Below are 24582 nucleotides of genomic sequence, written 5' to 3' on the forward strand. Positions count from 1 at the left end.
CACATACACCTCTTCCAAGTCTACAGTGAAGGCAGCAAGGCCTGGTCAGAAACAGGCAATGCCTTGTCTGCCAACACCCTCAAGGCCCCCTCTTAGTTCTATTTTCTCTCACAGAATTTGCTTCTTTTCCAGATAATTGACTCTTGGAATGACCCCACCTTTCAAGGCTGGGCATATCAGAATAACACTTCACAAGGTGACCTCAACTTTTCTACAAAAGTCCATCAGGTCAGTGGTTAATTTATTGTACTAATTACAGATCTGAACACTCTTCAAACTGCAGGACCTCATGTTTCCCTTCCTCAGTAGGGTGGTCCTTCTAGCACATCTTCCCAGTGTCACTTTCAAACCAGGTGATGTTTTGGGACTTCCAGTACCAACCTTGGTTTTCCATTTTAACGTTGCCTTTCCTCCATTAAAAGATAACATAAACTGGGCACACAGCACAGACCTGTAATCCCAGTGACTCAGAAGGCTGAGACAGGAGGATTGCAAGTTCAAGGACAGCCTCAGCAATTTAGTGAGATCCTGTCTCACAAACAAACAAACAAACAAACAAATAAACAAACAAAGGGCTGGAGATGTAGCTCAGTGGCAGAAGCTTAAGAGTTCTAGGTCCTCAGCCAGGCACAGTGGTGCATACCTGTTATCCCAGAGACTGAGGCAGGAGTATCACAAATTCAAGGCCAACCTTAGCAACTTAGTGAGAGCCTCAGCAACTTAACAAGACTGTCTCAAAATAAACTTGGTAGGAGAGTGTCCCTGGCACCACAAAATAATCAAACAAAAATTCAGAAGTTAAATCCTATTCTGTTTTTGGAAAGATATAGCTCAGTGTGTGAAGCCCTGGGCTTAATATTCAGTGCTTCCAAAAACAAAACAAAACAAAACAAATATTAAGATGATGAATGAGGAGGTCCTCCTTAGTTTTATGAATCCATATGAATGGTTTAAGTGTAATTCAGCCTGAAGTAAGGAAGTCCTTTGGACGTCTTTTCTTATCTCTGATATCAGGATTCAGTGAAATAGAGCAAAGAGGGAACTTCACAGCTCATTTTCTGCCATAGATGTCTTCTCCTCTCTTGCAGGGTACAGAAAATGGGATAAATTGAGTCTTACAGAATAGAAAGATTAGGATCACTCAGACCGGATGTTTCTAAAAGACCTTATAATTATAAGAATTTGTTATTATTATTATATGATAAAGAAGGATCAGAAATTCAGTAGAATAAGGGTCAAGTTGGATAAATTGTATTTTAATAATTAATTAACATTTTGGGGAAACAAGTAAAATTTATCTTTATACATCATGTACCAATACAAATTCCAGAAAGAGTAACATATAAAATAGTAAAAATTCACACCAAAAACACTACATGAAAACACAGATGAGAATTTATCTAATATCAAAGGGAGGGAGACTTTTCAAGCTTAAGAGCAAGAGAAAATATTTGCCTCCAAAGAATATTTTTGGCTATGAAAAATTAATGATCACATTAAAAGGTAAACAACAAAACCAAGGGAAGAAATAGATGATCAGAAACTATCCAAAGAGTCAGTATCTACATTACATAAGGATACTTACAGATGAGCCAAGAGCACTAAGACCCATATTGAGAAATGGGGCAAAGGATAAAAGCAGTTTTTTCACAAGATAAAACAACTGATTAACACATGGAAAAATATTCAACCTTGAAAGAAAACAAAGAAATATAAATTGCACTATTTTGTAGTTGTGATTGTGTGTGTGTATATGTGTATATATATATATATATATATATATATATATATATATATCCATTTAATCTATTAACAAATAACAGTGCATCATGTTGAATACTGGTGAAGACTGGGTGAACTAGTTTTTCCATATTTGATTGGGGAGTGATATATTGTTATATATAATGAATATTAGAGATATTCACAGCTTTTGAGCATTTCCCAGCATCTACCCTAAGGAAGTACATTCAGGAAATAAATCTAAGGAAAAGTGTTTTATGCGTAAAGATACCCATGTGTTACTTATAGAAGTAATATATTCCATAAAAGGGAGATGATTAAAAGTTCCATCGTATGATGGAATTTAGCAACTGATGGAAATTAAATTTATGCATTTTTCCAATTAAATGAGAAAATGTTGGGGAAATAGAATTCACAATATTGTATACAGAGTATAAATTCAACTATATCTAAAGACAAGTGTGCACAGAAAAAAAAAAGACTGGAAAAATACACTTTAACAGTAATAGCTATCTTTCCAAGGTGGAATAGAAGTGCTTTCTCCCCACCCCCTGGTACTGGGGATTGAACCCAGGGGCTCTGTACCACTGAACTACCTTCCAGCCTTTCCTGTTTTTTTTTTTTTTAATTTTGAGACAGGACCTCAATAAGTTGTCCAGGCTGATCTTGGATTTGTAATCCTCCAGCCTAAGGCTCCAGAGTAGCTGGGAATACAGGTGTGCACAGTGTTATAAGTGCTTTAAAAAACAGAACAAGGAGCTAGGGATGTGGCTCAAGCGGTAGCGCGCTCACCTGGCATGCGTGCGGCCCAGGTTCGATCCTCAGCACCACATACAAAGATGTTGTGTCCAACGAGAACTGAAAAATAAATATTGAAATTCTCTCTCTTTCTCTAAAAAAAAGCCAGATCAAAACATTTTTTTTCTACTTTTCTATTTTTTTTTTTTTTTTAAATTCAGGGGCACTCAACTACTGAGCCACATCCCCAGCCCTATTTTGAAATTTATTTATAGACAGGGTCTCACTGAGTTGCTTAGGCTGAGGCTTTGCTGAGGCTGGCTTTGAACTCGCGATCCTCCTGTCTCAGCTTCCTCAGTAGCCAGCTACTTTTCTCCGTTTTTTAGATTTCCTATGAACCAATTCTATGTGTTTTCCTAGATGAACACTGAGTTCATGCTTTAAAAAGAAATGAAGTACTGGGGTGGGAACTGTAGCTCAGTGGTAGAGGGCTTGACTTACATGTGTGAGGCACTGGGTTTGATCCTCAGCACCACAGAAAAATAAAAGTACTGTGCCCATCCACAACTAAAATATTACATAAAAAAAAAGAAATGAAGTACTTTTATATGCTATGACCCGGATGAACTTTGAAAACATTGTGCTAGGTGAGAGAAGCCAACACAAGGCCATGTGTTGATTCCATGTATGTAAGATGTTAAGAGTAGGCAAGGCCATTGAAACAGAAAGCAGATTAGTGGCTGCCAGTGAACTGGGAAGGAAAAATTGGGACTGACTGCTAATCTGGATTTTTTTTTCTCCTCCAGATGAGGGAATTAAATATTGGTGATTACAGCATGACATAGTGAATATACTTGTCCCTTTCTTATGGTCCCTGGAGGATTGGTTCTAGAACCCCAATCACATACTAAAACCCACAGATGTTCAAGTCCCTCAAATAAAGAAATAACACATTTGCATAAATCATAAGCACATCCTTCCAGATACTTTAAATAATCTCTAGATTATTTATAATATGTAATGCAATGCAAATAGTTATTTATTGTGTTGTTTAGGGAATAAATAGAAAAAGAAAAAATTATTTGGGCCAAGGGGGTATCTAGTGGTAGAATACTCAGGCAGAAACCTGTCTTCAATCTCCAGCACTGAAAAAAAATATATAAAAAAGAAAGAAGGAGGAGGAGAAAAAGAGAAAGGCAAAAGGAAAAGGAAAAGAGATCTATACATTTCAGTATGTATACAACCATTTTTTCCAAATATTTTCAATCTGTGGTTGGTTGGGTCAGTGGATGTAAAACCCGTGGATACAGAAAGTCAACTGCATACTAAAACCCACTGATTTGCAGACTTTAAAAATGGTTAATTTGGCAGGGGGCAGTAGTGCACACCTGTAATCCTAGTGACTTAGGAGGCTGAGACAGGAGGATCTCAAGTTTGAGGTCAGCCTGAACAATTTAGTGAGGCCTTAAGCAACTTAGCAAGACACTGTCTCAAAATAAAAAATAAAAAGGGCTGAAGATGTAGCTCAGTGGTAAAGGACCCCAAATAAATAGGTTGATCTGGGGCCGAATTGAGCTTGGGGTGTAGCATGGCTGTAGAGCATTTGCCTAGCATGCAGGAGGCCTTTGGTTCAATCTCCAGCACCACACACACACACAAAGTAAATGAAAAGGTTAATTCTATGTTACGTATATTGTGTCCAATGAAAGAAAAAAAAAACAAGAAAAAATTAGATTTAAATTTTAAAATAGAAAAAGAATGGGACACAGGGGCACCCACCTGTAAGCCCGGCTATTCAGGAGGCCTAGACAGGAGGATCACAGGATCACAAGTTGGAAACACACATGAGCAATTTGGCTAGATCCTATTCATAAATAAATAAATAAAATAATAATGTTAAAATTAAAAAATAAAATAAATAAAGAAAAAGGGCTGTGATGGGATGCAATCAGAGGTGAAGACTCTTGGGTTCAATCCCCAGTGAAGAAGAAGAAGAGGAAGAAGGAAGAAGAAGGAAAAGAAGAGAAAGGAGGAGGATGAGAAGGAAGAAGAGGAAGAAGGAAACAGATAAATGACAGCCTTTGGTTGGGAACTTAGTAGAACCCGCCCATTTTTAAATGGTGGTCTCTACTTTCAAGGCAGCAGCCATCAAAAGATCTAGGAGTCCTCCCCAATCCTGGCAGATCTGATGGACCTCACTGGGTGGTGCTTGTATCAGAGAGGGGAAGATGAAGGGGGAAAGTGAAGGAGAAGCATCAGACATTGCTCTGTGTGTTCTGACTGAGGGGCTCCTCTAAGTATCAGAAATGTTTTACAAATTACAAATAGTAAAAATAAAGGAAAGAAAAATAAATGTAAATTGATACCATTTACAATAGTATCCAAAATGTGAAACACCTGGGAATACATCTATCAAAAGACATACAAAACTCCTACATAGAACACTACAAACATGGAGAGAAATTAAATATAAAGATGTCTTTTATTCATTATTTCAGATTCAGTATCTTAAACTTGTCATATTTCCCCAAATTGAGCTATAAATTCAAATGCCATCTTCATCAAAATTCGAGCAGGCATTTTCCTCCCCAAGAGATGGACAAGTTGATTCTAAAATGAACATGAAAATGCAAAGGAACAAAAATAGCCAAGGAATCTTTTTGTTTTATAGTAGCAGTGATCAAATCCAGGTACTTCCTTGCACATGCTAGGCAAGCATTTTACCATTAAGCTATACCCCAGACCACCAAGAAATCTTGACAGAGGGACAAAGATGAAAGCTTTACACTATTAGATATCAAGAAGTACTACAACCATGTGCAGTGGTGCTCTCCTGTAATCCTAGTGACTGGGGAGGCTGAAGCAGGAGGATCCCAAGTTTGAGGCCAGCCTGGACAACTTAGCATGTCCCTAACTCAAAATAAAAATAAAAATTAAAAAGGGGCTGAGGCTGTAGCTCAGTGGTAGAGTGCCCCTAGGTTTAATCCTTAGTACAGGAAAAATATGTGTTATAAAATCATTGTACTTAAAACAGTGTGCATTGGTTTAAAAATAGAGTTCAGCGCTGGGGTTGTGGCTCAGCGGTAGAGCGCTCACCTAGCATGTGCAAAGCCCTGGGTTCGATCCTCAGCACCACATAAAAATAAATAAATAAAGGTATTAAAAAATAGAATAGAGTTCAGAAATATGATACTGAAAAGCTGGTGAGGGAAAGCCGAAACTTTCAATAAGTGGCAGCAGCTTTCTTAGATATTCATACAGAAAAGACTTCATTCCATCTGATAATATGTGGTAGGGAAATTTTTGTGCTTCAGTGGAAAACTACATTGTCTATAGTACCCACTCTGGATTTTCTAATTTTGATTCTACAAAAGCTATTTTACAACACTGTGATTTTCATATAACTAATAGCAATGCAAAATTCATGAAAACAACTGTCCAGCTGAGGGTCACTCTTCCTCCATCATGGAAAAGCCAGTTTTGCCTTCATTGACATGTTCATTTCAATGTTCCTGATTTATAAATGTTTCTATTCTTTGCATTCACCTTTGAACAGGTGTTAACACTTTATTATTTTTTCTTATTAATTAAATATAATATTATTGTGTTCATTTTAATTTAAGTATGAGAGTCGTGATTTTCTCTTCTCTTCCTTTTTTTTTTTTGTTTTGGTTTGGTGCTGGGAATTAAAGGCAAAATCTCTTGTATGTTAAGCACATGTTCTACCACTGAGCTACACTCCAAACCCATGATTTTTTCTTTTGGTATCAGGGATTGAATTCAGGGGCACTCATTCACTGAGCCACATGCCTAACCCTATTTTGTATTTTATTTAGAGACAGGATCTCACTGAGTTGCTTAGCGCCTCCCCATTGCTGAGGTTGGCTTTGAACTCAAGATCCTCCTGCCTCAGTTGCCTGAGCTGCTGGGATTATAGGCATGTGCTATAAGACCTGGCCAAACCCATGATTTTATCTTTAAAAACAATAGACAAAAATTATTTGCAGGTGACTTGCCAATCTCAATGGAAAAAGTAAAGTGATATTGCTTCCAGAAGATTATCGAGCATGCTAGGTGAGCACTCTATCGGTGAGCTACATCCTCAGCCCTTACTTTTATTTTGAGACAGGGTCTTGCTAAATTGCCCACGATGGTCTTGAACTTGCCGTGCTCCTGCCTCAGCCTCCTGAGTAGCTGAGTAGCTGGGCTTACAAGTGTGCACCCCCTTTCCCACCTAGGAACTTCTTTTCTTCAAGAAATGTCATTGAAGAGGGGCTGGGGTTGTAGCTCAGTGGTACAGCCCTCACCTACCACATGCGAGGCCCTGGGTTCAATCCTCAGCACCACATAAAAATAAATAAACAAAATAAAGGTATTGTGTACGACTAAAAAATAAAATATAAAAAAAATGCCACCAAAGAGAGTGAAAAGGCAAACCACAGAGTGGGAGAAAATATTTGCACTACATTTTTCATAACAGTGCAATACAGTGTATATATCCCACAAAACAGTAAAAGACAAACAAAAATCACTAAGACAATAAAAGAAAAGAAAATGGACAAAAGACATGAATAGGCACATCACAAGGACCAAATACAAATAGAAAAAAAAATACTTAAGAAAAGCCATATAATCTCATTACTTCTTGGGAAATGCAAATTAAAAGTACTGCATAGCTACCAAAAGGGCAAAATACAAAAGGCAGACAATAACAAGATTGACACAGATGTGGAAAAACTGGATCTCTCAAACATTGGTGGGAGTATAAATTGGTTTAGCCTCTTTGAAAAATTGTTTGGCAATATCTCAGTGCTGAACATATACCTACCTTGTGACCCAGCAATTCCATTCTTGGGTGTGGGTGAGCATTTATGTACATGCACCAAAAGACACAGGAGAACAAATAGCAAATTTATTCCCAATAGCTCTGATAGATCCCAATAGTACTCTGTGGCTGTTGTAACATATCACCACAGACTTGGTGTCTTAAAACAACAGAAATTTATTTTCTCCCTCTTTTGGGGCTCAGAAGTCCAAAATCAAGTTATCAATAGAACTGAGTTTCCTCTAGAAGCTCTGGGAGGAGGGGATTTTTTTTCCTTGTCTCTTTCAGCTTCTGGTGGCTGTAAGCATTCCTTGATTTATAGATGTGTGTTAATCAGTTTTCCATTACTGTAAAAAAATATCTGAGCTAATCAACTTAAAAAAGAGAAAAGGTTTATTTTGGCCCAGAGTTTGGAAATCTCAGTCTGTAGTGGTTTATCCCATCGCTGTTGAACAAGGCAGCACATCGCATTGGGAGTATGTGGCAGAGGAAGCCCTCACCTCATGGCCAGAAGTGAGACAGTGGAAACAGAAGAGGCACGAGCCCTAACATCCCCTCCAAGGGCATGGCCCTAATGAACTAAGGTCTCCTATTAAGCCCCACCTCTTAAAGATTCCACCACTTTCCAATAGTGCCATGGACTAGGACCATGCCTTTAACATATAGGCCTTTGGGGGATACTGCAGATCCACACTGTAGCAATGCATCATTCTAATCTCTTCCTCTTTCTCATGACTTTCTCCATTTTTATCTGCCTCATTTTTGTTGTTGTTGTTGTTTGTTTGATTGATTTTTTAATGCTAGAGATGAAACAGAGGACTTTATGTAAGAGGCAAGCACTATACTGCTGAGCTATACCCCTGGTAAAGACAGTTGTCATTGGAGTTAGGGGGTCCATCCAGATAATCCAGGATGACTGATCTCAAGATCCTTAATTACATCAGCAAGCACTCTTACATCTAAATGAGACAGCACTCATAGGTACAAAAACTAGGACGTGGACATAGCTTCTGGAGAGCCACCATCCACTCCACTGCAAGCTTTGAAACAACCTAATTATCAGCTTTGGGATGAAAAATAACTTGTGGTGGCGCACTCATACCATGGAATACCATAAACCAGTAAAGAAAACAAATTATTGCTATTGAATAGCTTTGGTGAATCTCATAAACATAATACTGAGTGAAAGGGGCCAGAACTGAAATAATCCCCTATGTTTGACAGATTAATTATGTTCAAAAATAGTGAAATTAATCTATGTAGATTTATTTCTTGATTTGGGTGGTGAAATTTCACCAAATCTAAGCTTTTTATATACCTTTTCTGCATAGGATATTTATAAATGTTCATTGGGTGAATGTTTTTGCTTTTTTTATATCTATGCTATGTTTTAATTAAGAAGTCTGCTTTTAAAAATTCATTCCTGAGCTGGGAGGTAGCTCAGTGATAGAGCATTTGCCTAGCATATGCAAGACTCTGGGTTCCATCCCCAGCACTGAAAAAAAAAGGCTCAGTTTGTATGTTATACAAACTATTTATATATATATATATATATATACACACACACACACACACAAATATATGATTTCTATATGTTTATGAAATATTATGAAGTGACAGGTGTAGTGGTGCATTCCTATAATCCCAATGGCTTGGGAGGCTGAGGCAGGAGGATCATGAGTTCAAAGTCAACCTTAGCAACTTAGTGAGGCCCTAAACAACTTAACAAGGCCCTGTCTCTAATTAAAAAGGCTGGGGATGTGGCTCAGTGGTTAAGTGCCCTGGATTGAATCCCTCATACAAAAAAAAATTATGAATCATTATGACAATCTTTTATTTTTCATTATGCGTTTAGGTAGTACCATATCTCAGAAATGTTTTGTTTTAGGGACATGGAATACACAAACACACAAGCACATGCATACGCATGTGTGCACACATGCACGCACATATGTACATATTATTTTTTCCCTCAACAAGTCTGGATGACCAATTAAAATGGAGGACTCAATCATGCCATGGATTAAGTTGCTTTATAATTTCATCCCCCAACTACTCTATGACTTTGGTATCACTGACTTAAAATAAATAAATAAATAAATAAATATATATATATTAGCTGCTGATAGACTTTATTTTATTTATTTATAGGCAGTGCTGAGAAACGAACCCAGTGTGGTATCATTGACTTTAATTGCTGAAGGCATGTCCACATTTGGAGTGTGGGTGGTTGGGGTGGTGTAGAAAATGTTGTTACAGGAGAAACAAGCAGACTTAAGGGCAGTATAATGCACCCTAAGATGGATGAGGGGGTAGGGTTTCCCAAAAGAGGGTAGAGTTTCATACGAGGGACTATAGAGGCAGATGAGAAGAGGGCACCTGAACAGTGAAGCTGGGGCTGGGAGTGTGGCTCAGTGGTAAAGAACTTGCCTAACATGCTAGAGGCCCTGGGTTTCTCCAGGGAAAGGCTGGGGGTGAGGGGAGAGCAAGAGAGACAGACACGCCTGGTGTAGGTGTTGTCCCTAGGTAGAGAGCTTTATTGGTACTCCTCTTGAGACTTTGTAAACTCTTACATGTTGGGTTCAGTTTTCTAGTTTTAGCCTCAGGCTCAAAAGTCAACATATTCATCAGCCGGTACTCTGTGTAGTGGCATTGAAACAGGAGCGGAGTTAAGGGGATGTAGAGTTGTTCATATCCACCCCTTGGCCAGCTCTGCGTAGAGGGAACTGTGGCCAGGGGTCCCAGTAGTTGAGAGAGTGGAGGCTGAAGGCTGATTAGAGAGAGGCCAGGGAATAGTCCCTGATGAGCTCTCCGTGGAACAACTCAAGTGTGAAGGAACATTGAAATATCCTGCTTTCCCTTTATGACACGGAAAGTTCTGGAAAAGTGGAGTGGGGTCTGTATCTACAAAGAACACATACTTCTTTTCTAATTAGAACAAAATAGAACTATCTTTAAAAGATGGTTGTACCGGATATGTGTGTTAAAGGTGGTGGCAGCAATGATTGAAAGTTTGAGTCCTGAAGTTTGAAGTCATTTATATGTCTCTTGTACTTAACTTGAACTGCCTTCTAGTCACAGGGACTTGAGCAGCTAGAAATGGTAATTTCTAGAGGTGAGTTACCCACTTCCTGCCTTGGACATGATTACAATAAATAAAAACAGGGACTGAACAAGAAATAAGTAAGGTGGGAAAGGCTGAGGGGTGATATTGGCCAAATTATATTGTGTGCATGTATAAATACATATGCAACTACGGATCCCATCGATGTGTACAACTATTATGCACCAATAAAAAATGTGGTTAAAAACAAAAAATGAGGGGCTGGGGCTGGGGTTCAGTGGCAGAGCTCTTGCCTCTCATATGTGAGGCACTGGGTTCGATCCTCAGCACCACATAAAAATAAATAAACAAAGATACTGTGTCCATGTATAATTTAAAAAAATTAAAAAAACAAAAACAAAAAATGAATTAGGAAACAAGAAAGAATTCTGAATGGGAGCCACCAGGAAGACTTTGTATAAAAGGTGGGAAGGTAGCATACACATGTCCTCCAGCATTGGAGTTGTGAAATCCAAGGCCTTGTTTGAAGGACAAATTGGGAAGAGAATACCTTTGTGTTATCTATGACACAAGCTTTGTTAAGCAAAGCAATACCAGCATGAAGTTGTAGAAAGGATGGCTAGCTATTCACCAGTGGCTAGCAGATCAGTCCAGTTCAAATATACTTGCCTCACCCCACTGCCCCTTAGGCCATGGGAAGAGAGGCTGATGTCAGGAACCTGTGCCCCCTGCCTCCTTGCTGATCCACTAGGCAGAACACCCCTTGCTTCTCAAGCCTGGGCCTGGAAGGCAGTCATAGTGAACCAAGCAGTCAGGAGGCTGAGGCAGCTGGACACGGAAAAGCCAGACAGTTGTTTACCAAGAGTCAGGTGAATGAATCACTATGTGTGGACGTTTGTCACCACACCCCAGAGGCTAGGCAAAGGAGAAAGACAAGCAGCCATTACCAGCCCCTTTCTGCCCCTCCTTGGGATAGCACACTAGCCCATAGGAACCCGCAGAGGGGATTTTAAAATTAGTGTTCCCATAGGGGGTGTGGAGGGCCTGAAGAGCTGTAGGGAGGAGTGACAGGCAGTTAGTAGGGTGGTGAAAATATCTCCCTCACATCTCCTTTCTCTCCACCCCCAGTGTGGCTGCACAGAATTCCTCATGGTGGGAGATGCTTCTCAGCTGGTCTAAACACAAATCTGTATCCCTGATCTGATCTAACTGCGCAACTGGGCTGCCCTGTCTCCAGGCTGTTGCCTGCAGAAAGGCCCAGGAGCATTTTGGCCTCTGGGAGTCTGCTGCTTTTGGAGGAGGGCAGGTGTCTCACCTGTCTAGTCTAACCTGCCAGGCACCTTGTCCGTGTGCTCAGGGCCCACAGAAACTCTCTTCCTCTTTCAGTCTGAGCTAGAGGTGGGGCAGGATGGGAGGAAAGAGCAGTCAGCTCACCGCACCCAGGCAGTGGGAGGTATTTACAAACACTCCTGGAATTCAGTGGAACTGTGAAGGTTTGGTAGCCTTGGCCAGTGGAAGAGGTCAGAGGGGTTGTGGGAGAGAAGGGAAAGCCAGGCTGGGTGCCAGCTTTGTCATTGCCCTTGTCACTGTGCCTGTGATCTCCCAGGCCAGAATGTAGGGTTGTAAGATTGAGAGAAGACAGATTCTTACTCCTGGGTGGTCAGTCGTTGAGTCTTTTTTTTTTTTGGGGGGGGGGTTGACTTTTTTTTTAATTTTAATATTTATTTTTTAATATTTGGCGGACACAACATCTTTGTATGTGGTGCTGAGGATCGAACCCGGGCCGCACGCATGCTAGGTGAGCGCGCTACCGCTTGAGCCACATCCCCAGCCCGTGTCGTTGAGTCTTGAGGACAATGTGCTCTGTCCTGGATGACCACCAAGGCGTGTGGAGGGCTGCAGGAAGACGACTCTGGGGCACATCCTCTGCTGGGGCTTCCCTCTTCTCTGACCTATTTCCAATTCCTGCTTTAGATGGGCCCCACACCTCTGAGTTACCTGCTGCCAGTGTCCCCAGTGAGGACGAACTTGATTTCTCCTGGTGGTGAGGTGGTCTTGCCCTCCCCATCCTACCCCCTCTGCTTTAGCCAGAGTTTGCAACTGACAGAAACCCAAACACACAGGGTCACAGGTGCTCAGAATTTTTCCTTCCTCTCCTGCTCCCCTCCCTCTTTCTAATTTTTTCCATGACAGGAAGAGAGGCTTCATTTCCCTCTGGGCCTATGAAGCTGCCCAGCTAGGTTTCATTCCTCGCTTTCTTCCTTGTGGAAGCTGCACTGACAATGTGAGTGTGGGGGTAGAAAGGAGACCAGAGGTGAAAAGTTAACTCCCAGGGCCAGTTTTGACCATAAAACTAAACTTTGTGTAGCTGAGATGAAGCACTGGACAGTCAGGGCGACCAAAGAGGAAAGTGTATGCCTTATTTAATTCAGTACAAGATACCTAGCATGGGGAAGGGGCAGCTAGATGGGGAGGAGGCAGACAATCCCTAAGTGATAATGAAGGAAGATATTTAGCCGTGACCTTGGCTGATCACATCTGCCCAGCAACTTGAGCACAGCCTAATGATATCACTGCTCAAAGCCCTCTGAAGGCTGGCTATCCATGTCCAACACTTTGGAATAAACTCCTTAGACTGGTGTTTTTCTTTCTTTGGGGATTGAACCCAGGGATGCTCCACCACCAAGCTACATCCCTAGTCCTTTTTATTTTGAGACAGGGTCTTGCTAAGTTGTCCAGGCTAGCAACTGCCTCAGCCATCTGAGTTTCTGGGAGTATAGGGGTACATCACCATGCCCAGCCTTAGACTGGTGTTTATAATCTGCATGATCTGGCCAACGATGGATGATCTATTTCTACCACCCACCCCTAATACCCCTCTTAAATATCCTATATCTCAGCCTCCTTGGGTACCCTTGAACATACCATGACTCTTAGGTCCCCCTGCTTTTGCTTTGACTGTTGCATTTTCTCCTTAGCAAATGCTGTTCCTTTCTGTCTCCTTCTCTGCCCTTTGAATCTGAAATATTCTTAAGGGCCCAACTCAATGCAATTTCATAAAAATCAACCTGCCTAGAGAAACCATTTTCTCCTTAAGACACTGAAAGCAGTTCATGAATACAGGAGTTCCTTTACATTATCATAGGGTGCCTGGAACTGATTCTTATTCAGCTTTGTGAAGCACCTAATATGTGCCTGGCACAAAGCACATTCTAAATAAATCTTTATGAAAATGAATTGAGCCATGAGATTGAATGAAGTTAATGGATCTTCAAGAAGGGGAAATGGTACCAAAAACATTCTGTTCTGTTAGGCTCTCCTGCCCTGTACCTCGACTTCCTTATCACTATTAAATATTTACAATGTACTAAATAGGCCTATCCCACACTGTAGCTGCCCCCAGTTGCAAACCTGAGGCATATTTGTCTTCTAATGTCCTACATGGTAAAAGGAAACACTATGTACTCAAAGTTGGCTGGAATAGCCTGCAAACTCTTTGACACTATTTCCTAAAAACCTACTGTGTGCCCAGGTTTCTACTGGGAAGTGTGAAAGGGACAAGATGAATAAGTCACTGCTTGGTCTCTGCCCTCAAAGTGACTATTGAAAATCAAACCTTGGAAAAATTCGAGCAAAGCCTTATAGTGAGGAGACCCTGGATAGGCAGAGAGGATGGCAAGGGCAACCAAGGGGACGAGGAGTGAACACCATGAGGGACAGAGATTATCTGGGCTGCATGTTTGTTTGTTCAGGAGGTAGAGGAGAATGAGTTGGGGTGGGACCTAAAGGGGAGTGTCTTGAAATCTCTTGAGTGTGAAACCAAATGCAGTTGGTGGTAAGGCAACATTGCAGGATTAGTGAAGGTTAGTGAAGCAACACACAGTGTGGATGATAGGGAGGAGAGCCTGCAGATCATGTGGGAAATAAAATCAAGGTGTGATCCAGGACTGGGGTTTTGAGCATCTAAAAGAAGCAAGAGATGCAGTGAACACTAGATTGGGAGTCAGGAAACCTGGGTTTTCCTCCCAGCTCTGCTGTGGGACCTTGAACAGGTCATGTCTCTGTTCCAGACCTCTCCTTAATTGTACAACTTTAAACCCTTCAGAGCAACTTTTCCAATCTGATGACCAATGTGGAGGAGTTGAGCCTTTGAACCAGGACTGAGAACTGAAGGGAAGCAACCAATCTAATAGACACTTGGAACAAGGAAGTGGCTGAGTGGAAGCCCAAATATGAAGCCCAGGAAGAGAATGAAGTTGACCTAGCCAGGGAGAAATGGGGAACTAAGGGGCTGGGTGGTGGCTGGACGCTGGTCCTGATGTTTGGTTTGGCAATCCCACTTCTAGTTCCCCATTTCTTCACTTTTCCTAACTTAGCCTCACCTTATTTGGTGAGAGCAGGGAAGAAGGGGACACTCCCTCACCCATTTTCATGCCCCTCAACTTACCTTCTCCTTTTCAGACCCTCAAAAGATCCTCACCTTCCAAGGCTCTTGCCGTCTTCCAGTGGTCCAAAGTAGAAAGACCACTGGGAGTCATCTTCATTATCACTCAGAGTTTCCATTTACTTAGAACTCACAGGTGCTAAGCACTGTGCTAAAAACTTTAATGCATTATTTTTCTTTTAAAGCAATTCTGGGGGCGGGGAGGTGATTTCAATCTCATTTTAGAGATGAAGAAACTGAGACTTAAATGTGTTAGTAATTTGGGCTGGGGTTGTGGCTCAGCGGTAGGGCACTCGCCTAGAACGTGCGGGGCCCTGGGTTTGATCCTCAGCACCACATAAAAATAAATAAAGTAAAGGTATTGTGTCCATCTACAACTAAAAAATAAGTACGTAAATATTTAAAAAAATGTATTAATAATCTGCAAAAGATCACACATCTGCCACTTGGCGATGCTGGACTGTAAACTAGGTCTGACTCCTAGTCAGAGCTTTGGCCAGCTCCTGTTGGGCGGAGGAACCTTGGCAGCCGCGGACATCAACCCTCACCTACCACCAACTTCAGAACTCCTGAAGCCCTCTCCGCCACCCGCCCCTGCCCACGTGACCTCCCGCCTCTTCCTTGGCGGCTCCAGCCCCGCCCTCGGCGCCCCAGAGGCCGCTCCGCGCGGGCAGGTGGGGCGGGGGCTGGCAGGGTAGGGGCGGGTCCGGACGGGGGCGTGGCCGGAAGCCTTAAAGCGGCCTGGACAGGGGGCTGGCCGAACAGGCCCCGAGCGGCCACGATCTTCTCCTGGTGTCCTAGCCCGCTGCAGTATCGTCACCATGTCTCTGGCGGCCTCGGCGGGCCGGGGCCCCGGGGCCGTGTGGTCCCCCACCCATGTGCAGGTGACGGTGCTGCAGGCGCGGGGTTTGCGGGCCAAGGGCCCTGGGGGTACGAGCGACGCGTACGCGGTGATCCAGGTGGGCAAAGAGAAGTACGCCACCTCGGTGTCGGAGCGCAGCCTCGGCGCGCCAGTGTGGAGGGAGGAAGCCACCTTCGAGCTGCCGCCGCTGCTGTCCTCCGGAGCTGTGCCAGCGGCCGCCGCCACCCTGCAGCTCACCGTGCTGCACCGCGCGCTGCTCGGACTCGACAAGTTCCTGGGCCGCGCCGAGGTGGACCTGCGGGAGCTGCACCGCGACCAGGGCCGCAGGAAGACGCAGTGAGTGCGGGCCGGGACCTAGAGGACCAGGGCTGAGGGAAAGGGACAGCGGCGCAGGCTCGGCCCCTGGGCCAGTGGCCGCCGCACTGGGTCCCTTTTGGAATGGGCGTGGAAGTCACAGTCCGAGAGGGCTCCCCTATACTTCATTCTGACCTAGCTTCAGCTTCTCATCCAGCTCTCGTAGTATTGAGGCTTTTTGAAAGTTGGGACATGTTTGAATCTATCTTCAGGGTACCTCTCAGGCCCGGGCACACAGTAAGCACGAAATGAATTTTTGATGAATTGAAACTATATGTGGGCTGGCGAATTCATTTTATTAGGGTGGGGTCTGATACACCCAGTAACTCATGTGGAAGGCCTCCTGAGTATGTCACTAAACAGGACACTTTGAGCTGAGAATGAATGGGCCAGAGCACAGAGGAAATTAACCGGTAAAATTAATTTTCCCGACATCCCAAGAAGCTAACCCCTGGACAGAGAAGGATCAGTGCTGGGTGGATGAGGAAGGAGGTGGGGACCTGAATGGGGAAATGTCCACTGCTCTGTGATTGCTAGCGCCCATTCTTTCTCCTTCCTAGGAGGTTGGTGAAAAGAATTTGCTCTTCCAGGAAGAACACTGGAAAAGTGGGATGTTTGCCCTAGGTCTCAAGTTAGTAAGATTTCCCAGTAATGGATGGTTCCAGAGTTGACCCCTTTGTTGAGCAGAATTGGGCATTGTTTCTTTGTCAAGCTCTTCCTTGGTCCCACTAAAAGTGGGTGGCTTCTCACCTGCCACTCCCCAGTGGAAAGTTCTTTGTCGGAATATCTCACTTCCACAGTAAAAGCGCAGCAAAACCTAATTAACTGCATTGTTAGTGATTTATTCTCTTTCACAGGTGTTTGGAAAGGGCAGGTCATAACCCCAGTGAATATTTGACTATGTTTATCTGGGATGCCAAAGATAGCCTTGATCAGCCTAATTGGTTACTTTGCTGACCTTGAATATGCTAACCAGTCATGTTACTACCAAACTCCTGACAGTTTATGAAGCACACTGATTGCCCTTGCATATTTTAGATATACAGAACATTCTAACTTTTCCTTGTGAGGTAGACAGGAAAGGCCAAAGGGCTTGTAGTTCCCATGCTCTTTTCTTTATGGTGGGTTCATTTTCAGCCTGCCTGCTTGCAAATGAAATATCTGATTTGCTTATCTGGCCCAAGATGAATAGTCATTTCTAAGCTCAAATCAGATAAAATGTAGAACCTTAATATGATGGATGGGGTATCTCATAGCATCAACTTACAAGCCATAAGGTGAGCATCCTCTTTGCTAAGGAAGGGCTGAAGCAATGCTAATTTTCCATCTGATTAAATGAAATTTGAGGCCTTAGGTTATTGGCTGTTGGCTATTCTTTGTCTTGCCCTATCCCAAGATTTGTGGATATTCATTTCCATCTCTGCCATCTGTTTGTTATGTGAATATTTCATCTCCTTGAAAGACTTCACATCTCCCTGCCAGAAATGGGGCCTCAGAGTCCTGGTTCTGGTGTCCATTCTGGTTCTGACTCATTGTTGGGTTGCTCTGTCTCTAAACATCCCCCTTTCCCTATTTATAAATGAAGCATGTTGCCATACTTAATTGATATTTGTAAGATGTTTCTGGGTTCCTGGACTAATGAAGCCAGTGTAAAGATTCAAAAGGTTCTGTACTGCTTTGAGAGAGATGAAAACTCAAGTTCTCTTTCAGGAAGGGTTCAGTCTCTGTATCTTCAGTTTTCTCATCTTCTCCAGGGTAATTCTAAACCTAGATGGTTACTCCTGTTTCTATTACCTGAGCTGATGACCGCTTAGTCATAGTATTGTCTTGCAGGAAAATGGTGCTTACTTAATGGGTTTTTATAACTGCAGTGGAAGGCTTTTTTGCTTCTGTACATGTGGGTGAAATTGTAAGCTTTCCATCTACCACTTCCTGGGACTTTCCAAGGTGCTGGGGGAACCCAGTTAAAGTAAGTTTGACGAGATACCCAAGGTAGCTGAGATTTGGATAATAAGATATGCACTGAGAGGTAGAAGTTTAACAAAAAGAAACTGGTTGGGCTGGGAAAGTCTTTTGAACTAGTTATTAATGGTATAACTCCACCTTAGACATTAAAAACTAAAAACAAAACAGAAGCTAAAATCTTGTCTGTAGATTGTGTATGACTCTTTGTGTGTGTGAGTGTGTATAAAGAAGAGTGGTGCAACAGAGCATGACTTTTGTCATGAGTATGATGCTTAAACTCAAGAGCCAATAGAGCATTAAGAGCCAATAGGCTAATATTTCTACTTATTTTCTTGATAAGTCCCCATCTATCAAATTTATTTGGAGTCAAGAGAATGTGCTTTTTATCATGACTCAATTTGCTGGCCTCGAATTTAGTGTGGTAACACATACCTTTAAAACACCAAACAGGTTGACACATAGATAGAATATATTTAATAGGAAATAGTATGTGAAACTTTAGTTAGGAAAAATCTAAATGAATTGATCTTTCACTTACACATCTGTTAAAGACCTGGGGTCTCAGTGGGGGTTGGTAAAATGGGAATCAGTTAAGTACCATGACCACAAAACAGACAGGAGTCTGAGGGGTACAATCAGGTGATCAGCATGTGAAGCCCTCTGCTCTGCTATCTAGTGTTGTATAGTTTGGAATCTTAGATTGATTTAAAAAAATATTTTAGGCTATAAAAAGTATCAGAATTTGGAGAAATAACCTTTTAAGGATTGAAATATTTATTGAATTATTAAAATATTTATTCAGCCCGGTGACTGGAAGGCCACTGTGTAATCAATATAATGAAACTTAATACTATAAGTCTTCCAGATATGGAAGAGAGTATGAATGATGGAGGGTCATTTCCTCGTATGTGTTAAAGACTCAAAACAGCATTTGGGTGAATATGAAAGGACTTAGATATCATAAAGTTTAGATTTTTAAAGAGCTGTAAGTGCAGTAAGATGTTGAAATACGTTGTCAATGTAGAAGTTTGGATTATTAAAAAGAAACAAGGGTTTGGTGTAGTGGCACATGCCTATAATCCCAGCGATTTGGGAGGCTAGTGCAGAAGGATCTCAAGCTCAAAGCCAGCCTGGGCAACTTAGTGATACATAAATCACATGAATGTATACAAATTTGTTTTTTTCTTTCTTTTTGGTAACAGGTGGGAAAATTCAAACAGTGTTGTTATTGGTTAAGTTTTTTTCTTTCTTGAAGTTTCCCTTCAAGATAATATTGGGTACAGGGTAAAAATGGGAGTTCATAACCCACTTGAATCAAAGTGTGAAATATGATATATCAAGAACTATGTAATGTTTTGAACAACCAACAATAAAAAAATTAAAAAAAAAAAAAAGATAATATTGGGCCTTACTGGAAACCCTTTCTCCTTTCACAGCCACAGGCCCTTCCCTCCCACTCCACCGAAGGAAACTGAACTCAATGCTCAGGACTGAATTCTTTGTGGGTCCTGGGATAAACAACACTTTTCACTATGGCAATGAAGTAAAATGACTGAAAAAAGAGAGTACATCAGAGTTGTCATTAGGTGGTGTGCTTTTCTGATGGTATTACTTATAATTTCTTTTGTAAGACATTTAGTTAGCATGGAGGAAGTTCCGACTGCTCCCTGCCCACTTCTGATGTCTAAAGTTTATTGATTCTTTTTGTAAATATGTTTAAATACCTACTACATGCCATTTGCTGGATATACAGTGTAAACAATGGTAGACAAGACAGGCATGATCCCTGCTTTCAGGAAGCTCAGGGCCTCATGGGGGAGTAGACGTTAAACAGAGGAATACATAAATAAACAATCATGTAGTATAATGAGTATTGTGAAGGAAAAGAACAGGGTATCATAAAAGAAAAGGAGCAGGAAAGTTACTGCATGATATAAAGACAGAGATTGCAAAGCCTGGCATGGTGGCCAGGCTACCAAGTTTACCAAGTATCTGGGAATACAGGTACTTGGTAGACTGAGGTGAGAGGGTTGCTTGAGCTCAAGGTGTTTGAGGCCAACCGAGGCAACACAGTGAGAATCACCCTCACCCCTCATGTGTGTGGGGTGGGAGAGGGAGAAAGAGAGAGAGAACACATGTGAGTTAGAGAGTGCCTCTTAAGCATTACCTGAAGAATAAAGAGGAATTCTTCTAGTGAAGAGCAAAGGAAGGAGGCCTACTGGAGGAGGAGGAACCTGTGCAAAGGTTCAGAGGCAGAAGTTGGAAGATTGTGTAGGATGAGGCTGAAGAGGAAGGTATGGCTTTATTTAAGAACAATAGGAGAATAGGAAGCCACCAAATGTTTAGAGTAAAGGTGGGTGATATAATCCAGTTTGTCAAAATTTACAGTGGTTACCGAATAGAGAATGGATTCAAACTTGGCCTAGCCTGCAATAGACCAATGGAAAGAAGCTATCACAATAATCTAAGCATTGCACGGTGGTGGCTTATAGTAGGGTAATGGCTATGGAGATGGACAGACATGGGTGATTTTAGAAATATTTTGTTTAATTGACCTGACTTGTGATGGTTTGGAAGTGGAAGGGGCTCAGGGAGAGGAAGTGATATGAATGAACAAATTATGAGAGCTTGGTGTTGAAAGTGAACCAGGAAGTGGTGGCTGCTTTCTTCCCCCAACAGTTACTCTGATACCAGCATGAGGTCACCATTACAAAGCTTTGGACAGTGCCACCTGTGAGTTGAGTCTTCTGTTGGAGTGAATGACTAGGAAATACCATTGAAACCAGGGTATGTATATATGTGTCTTCCAATAGTTACCATTTTAGTGCATGTCAAGTCTTTGTTTTGTAATTGTGTGGCTGGTATAGTCTCATTGGTGTGTTCTAGTGTGGCTGATGATGTCACTGCTTCAGGGGATATAGGACTAAAAAAAGGAAAAAATAATATGTAACAGTAGGAAAGACAAGCCCATAAATGGAAAAAAAATCAAAAAACAAAAAACACACTAAAACTCTGAAGTAAGCAAACCATTTCAATATTTCACATTAGTGAAGGTAAGCGTAGGAGTCTCATGTCTTTTTTATTTGGCTATATTTCCTTTTGGCTACAAAGACCTTTATTGTACTTTCATGACTACCATCAGAGGAAAATTTTTATGAATAGTATCTGATATGTCATTTTAATTGTAGCTATTAACTTAAAAATTATATAATTACATTACAAGGAAGACATGTGCCTATTAAAATTCCAGCATGTATTTGCTGACATCACTTTTCCCTCTGCCCCTTGAAGATAATCTGAGACATCCATTAAAATACTGGAGTTTTAATTGCCAGACACCCTGGAAAATCATGCACCTCCCCGTGTATTTTAGAGGGAGGGACAGCTAGTTGTGGCTTAGCTCCAGAAGGATTAAGGAGCCCTGGCCTTAAATGGAGAGTGCTGGGAGCTCATTTGAGGCCTTATCTTTATCCAGAATAATTCTGAGTTGACCTTTGGCTCTGGGGCTGGTGTAAGTTTCTTTAAATTCCAACAAAATCAGTTGGAATTTATTGGTAAAGTGGGTTTTGTGCCCTTTAAGGTGTCAGATCTCATGCCCCTGCTGGCTCAGGAGGATGCCAAGCCTGACTTTCACCTGCTTCTCCCAGGGGCAGGGACCATTCTTGTATTGTTCTTTGCTGTGTGACCCAACACAGAGCTTGAACAACCCCATGACCAAGGGGTCTTTGCAAGTGAGTGGTGGGTTGAGTTTCCTACAGGGCAGGTAGTAGTTAGCCTGAGTCAACCTGGAGAACCATTTAATTTTAGGTTTGGCCCAATGATTCAAAGAGTAGGGATACCTGGAGTAAGGGCCTAGACCCCTTCTCTTAGTTTCCAGTGTAGGGATCTGGCTGTGTGGTCAGCACCCTTTGAAGAAACAGGTTTACTGGCTGCCTTTGGCAAAAGGAGCTGGTTTGCACCAGTAATGAGATGAGAAATTCTTTTCCTGCAGGGAGAAGTCTGTTGATAATCCGGTAGAGAAAAATCAAGGGCTTTGGTCTCCAGGGTATCCCTGGGGGACACATTTAGGAATGTGCTATGGAAAGAAAGAGGGCAATGGTAATTAAGTGTGGCCTTTGAATGGCAAAAAGGGAAGGCATTTATAAGAAATCCCAGAGGAATATTTTTGGAGGTGTGATTGCCACACACTTCACTTTTTAAATACTCTTTTTTTTTTTAGAAAGAACATGGCTAATCTCAGGTAGAACAGTTGGGACTTCTAGAAAGCCTAGTCTAAAAGGGCCTCTTGTTATCATAAAGAATGGTGTTCTATGTGAAGGGCAGCAGGGACAGGCTGAGCTCTGGGGTGTTTGCTCAGGGGTGTAGCCTCCCAGAGGGCCTGGTGTGTGGGGTTTTCCTTTCATGGACAGTGAACGTGACATACAGTTCACAAAAATGGAACTTTTCATTTTAACTAATTATTTGTTATTAAAACCGGATTTAAAAAAAAAATTCTTCTTCCTCTTCCTTTGGACTCATCTTGATCACAAGATAAATCACAGTCTCTGCTCCCTTGCCAGGAACTCTCATAGAAGGGAGTACGTGAGTCAGTTTTTGGGGTGAGGAGTGGACTAAATGCTCTTTGGTGTTGGTCATACAGAAGTTTGTGTTCTTTTGTTCTGGCCAAGTAATGGTAAACCAAGCAATAGCATTTTATGTTTCCATCCTTAAAAATCTTTTTGCTTGAGGCTGGCCATGGTGGTGCATTCCTATAATTCCGGTGGTTCAAGGAGCATCACAAGTTTGAGGCCATTCTGGGCAATTTAGCAAGGGTCCTATCTTAAAATAAAAATAAAAGATCTGGGTGTGGTGGTGCATGCCTGTAATCCCAGTCACCCAGGGGGCTGAGACAAGAAGATCGCAAAGCCAGCCTCTGCAAAAGCCAGGCACTAAGCAACTCAATGAGACCCTGTCTCTAAATAAAATACAAAATAAAGCTGGGAGTGTGGCTTAGTGGTCGAGTGCCCCTGAGTTCAATCCCCAGTACTCCTCCCCGCCAAAAATAAAATTAAAATAAAAGGACTGAGGATGAAGTTCAGTAGTAAAGCACTTGCTTAGCATGTGTGAGTCCCTGGGTTCAGTCCCTGGTGCTACAGAAACAAACAGAAAAACTCTTTGCATGAGGACCTCAGGGTTGCTGTGTAGGCTGTTTTTGGCAGATGAAATATAATGCATTGTTGGCATTTACATCTAGGCAGCAGATGAGATACAGGATCTGATGGTAGACTATTAACATTTGTGGCTTTTGAGATATGATCAAGCTGTTTAAAGAATTGGTAAGTAGATGATTGTAAGAGTGGTAGGCTTACGTGTTTAAAAGTGTTCCTAATTCTTAGAGAATCTTCAAATAAGGATGCTTGGAATTCCATTGGTCTTCCCCTAAAGGAATCTTGTTTTGCTTTCCACTTGTAAAACTTGCCTTTATTTGCACAGCTTGGGAATTCTCTGTTTCTCACCTCTTCTACTGGTATGGAAACCCCCGGAGGGTTTTGTGAGGATGAGTATGTCTCACAGTAAGTTGCAGAAAATGTACACTGATCATGGTGTTTTAAAAATTCTGAATGTATTTTTTAAGTTTTGGAAATTGTATTATACAAACCAGTTGTATAGGTGAGTCCTTTCCTAGTCTCTTCAAATGCAAATCATTGTTATTTGTTTTTGATGGCTAACTTGGGGTACTTAGTAATATAGTCAGTTAGAACTGTTGATATCTTAAATTCCCTTTCCAGAACTTTCTAAATGGATAAATAAACCATGGAATATATGCACAACACAGAATATCATATGACCATTAGAACCAGTGGGTAGGGATACTGCAACACACTAGAGTATCAGGTGCTACAAATAAAATTGCAGGTGTGCTTTGGTTACAACTAAATAGTAATTATAGCTATGTCTTATAGCCAGGTATTGTTCTAAGCACTTTACATGTATTAAGCTCTTAATCTTCATAATATGCTTGCAAGGTAGGTGCCCTTATGCCTGTTTCAGATAGGAAGCCTTAGCATAGAAAAGTTAAATACTTTCCCCAGGGTCTGTAAATAATAATAATTAAAAAGTACAGGAAAAAGACTTGAAGAAAATTTATGAAACAGTTAACATGGGAGTGAGTCAATTTAAAAGAAAAAATATGTTTATATATATATATATATTTTATATTATTTTTCTTGCACCATGTTTGATCACAGAAATTCTGTAGATTAGCTAATATAAGAAGGGACCCAAAGCATTTTTTAACCTGTGTTTTCTGCATTCTTTCTTCTACCATGATCATTTACCAATTCTTAGGTTCAAGTTCAGTGGTTATGAATAACCTTCCTGTGATTGTAAAATGTCTATTTTAGCGATTAGTTTTAAACAAACAAACAAGCAGTGAACTATCCTATCCTCTGCTCTCAGAATTGACAGGAGTTCTTCCAAGTAATTGACAGCAGGCAGAGGGTAAGGTCTAGAGAGGAAAGATTGACTGATGGGTGATTCTGTACTCAAAGCTAGGTGCTGATGACCAAGTACTTCATTCCATTACAAAACTTGTTAAACTCACCAGCGTT

At 41.6% G+C, this 24582-nt stretch overlaps 1 protein-coding gene across 2 annotated transcripts in view; it reads left to right on the top strand.

Annotated features, from left to right (window-relative positions):
• The first annotated feature begins 15547 nt into the window (after positions 1 to 15547).
• Rab11fip1 (RAB11 family interacting protein 1) overlaps positions 15548 to 24582 on the top strand; it is a 31546-nt gene continuing 22511 nt past the window's right edge. For both annotated transcript variants that reach the window (XM_046463866.2, XM_046463867.2), the window contains exon 1: positions 15548 to 16009. In XM_046463866.2, the coding sequence (XP_046319822.1) occupies positions 15633 to 16009 (377 nt within the window). In that variant the 5' untranslated portion in view covers positions 15548 to 15632. The remainder of the gene's footprint in view (positions 16010 to 24582) is intronic.

This window comes from Marmota monax, unplaced genomic scaffold (genome assembly GCF_021218885.2).
Source record: "Marmota monax isolate L192 unplaced genomic scaffold, Marmota_monax_Labrador192_F-V1.1 WCK01_AAM20220418_F8-fsc00224, whole genome shotgun sequence".
Lineage (NCBI taxonomy): Eukaryota > Metazoa > Chordata > Mammalia > Rodentia > Sciuridae > Marmota > Marmota monax.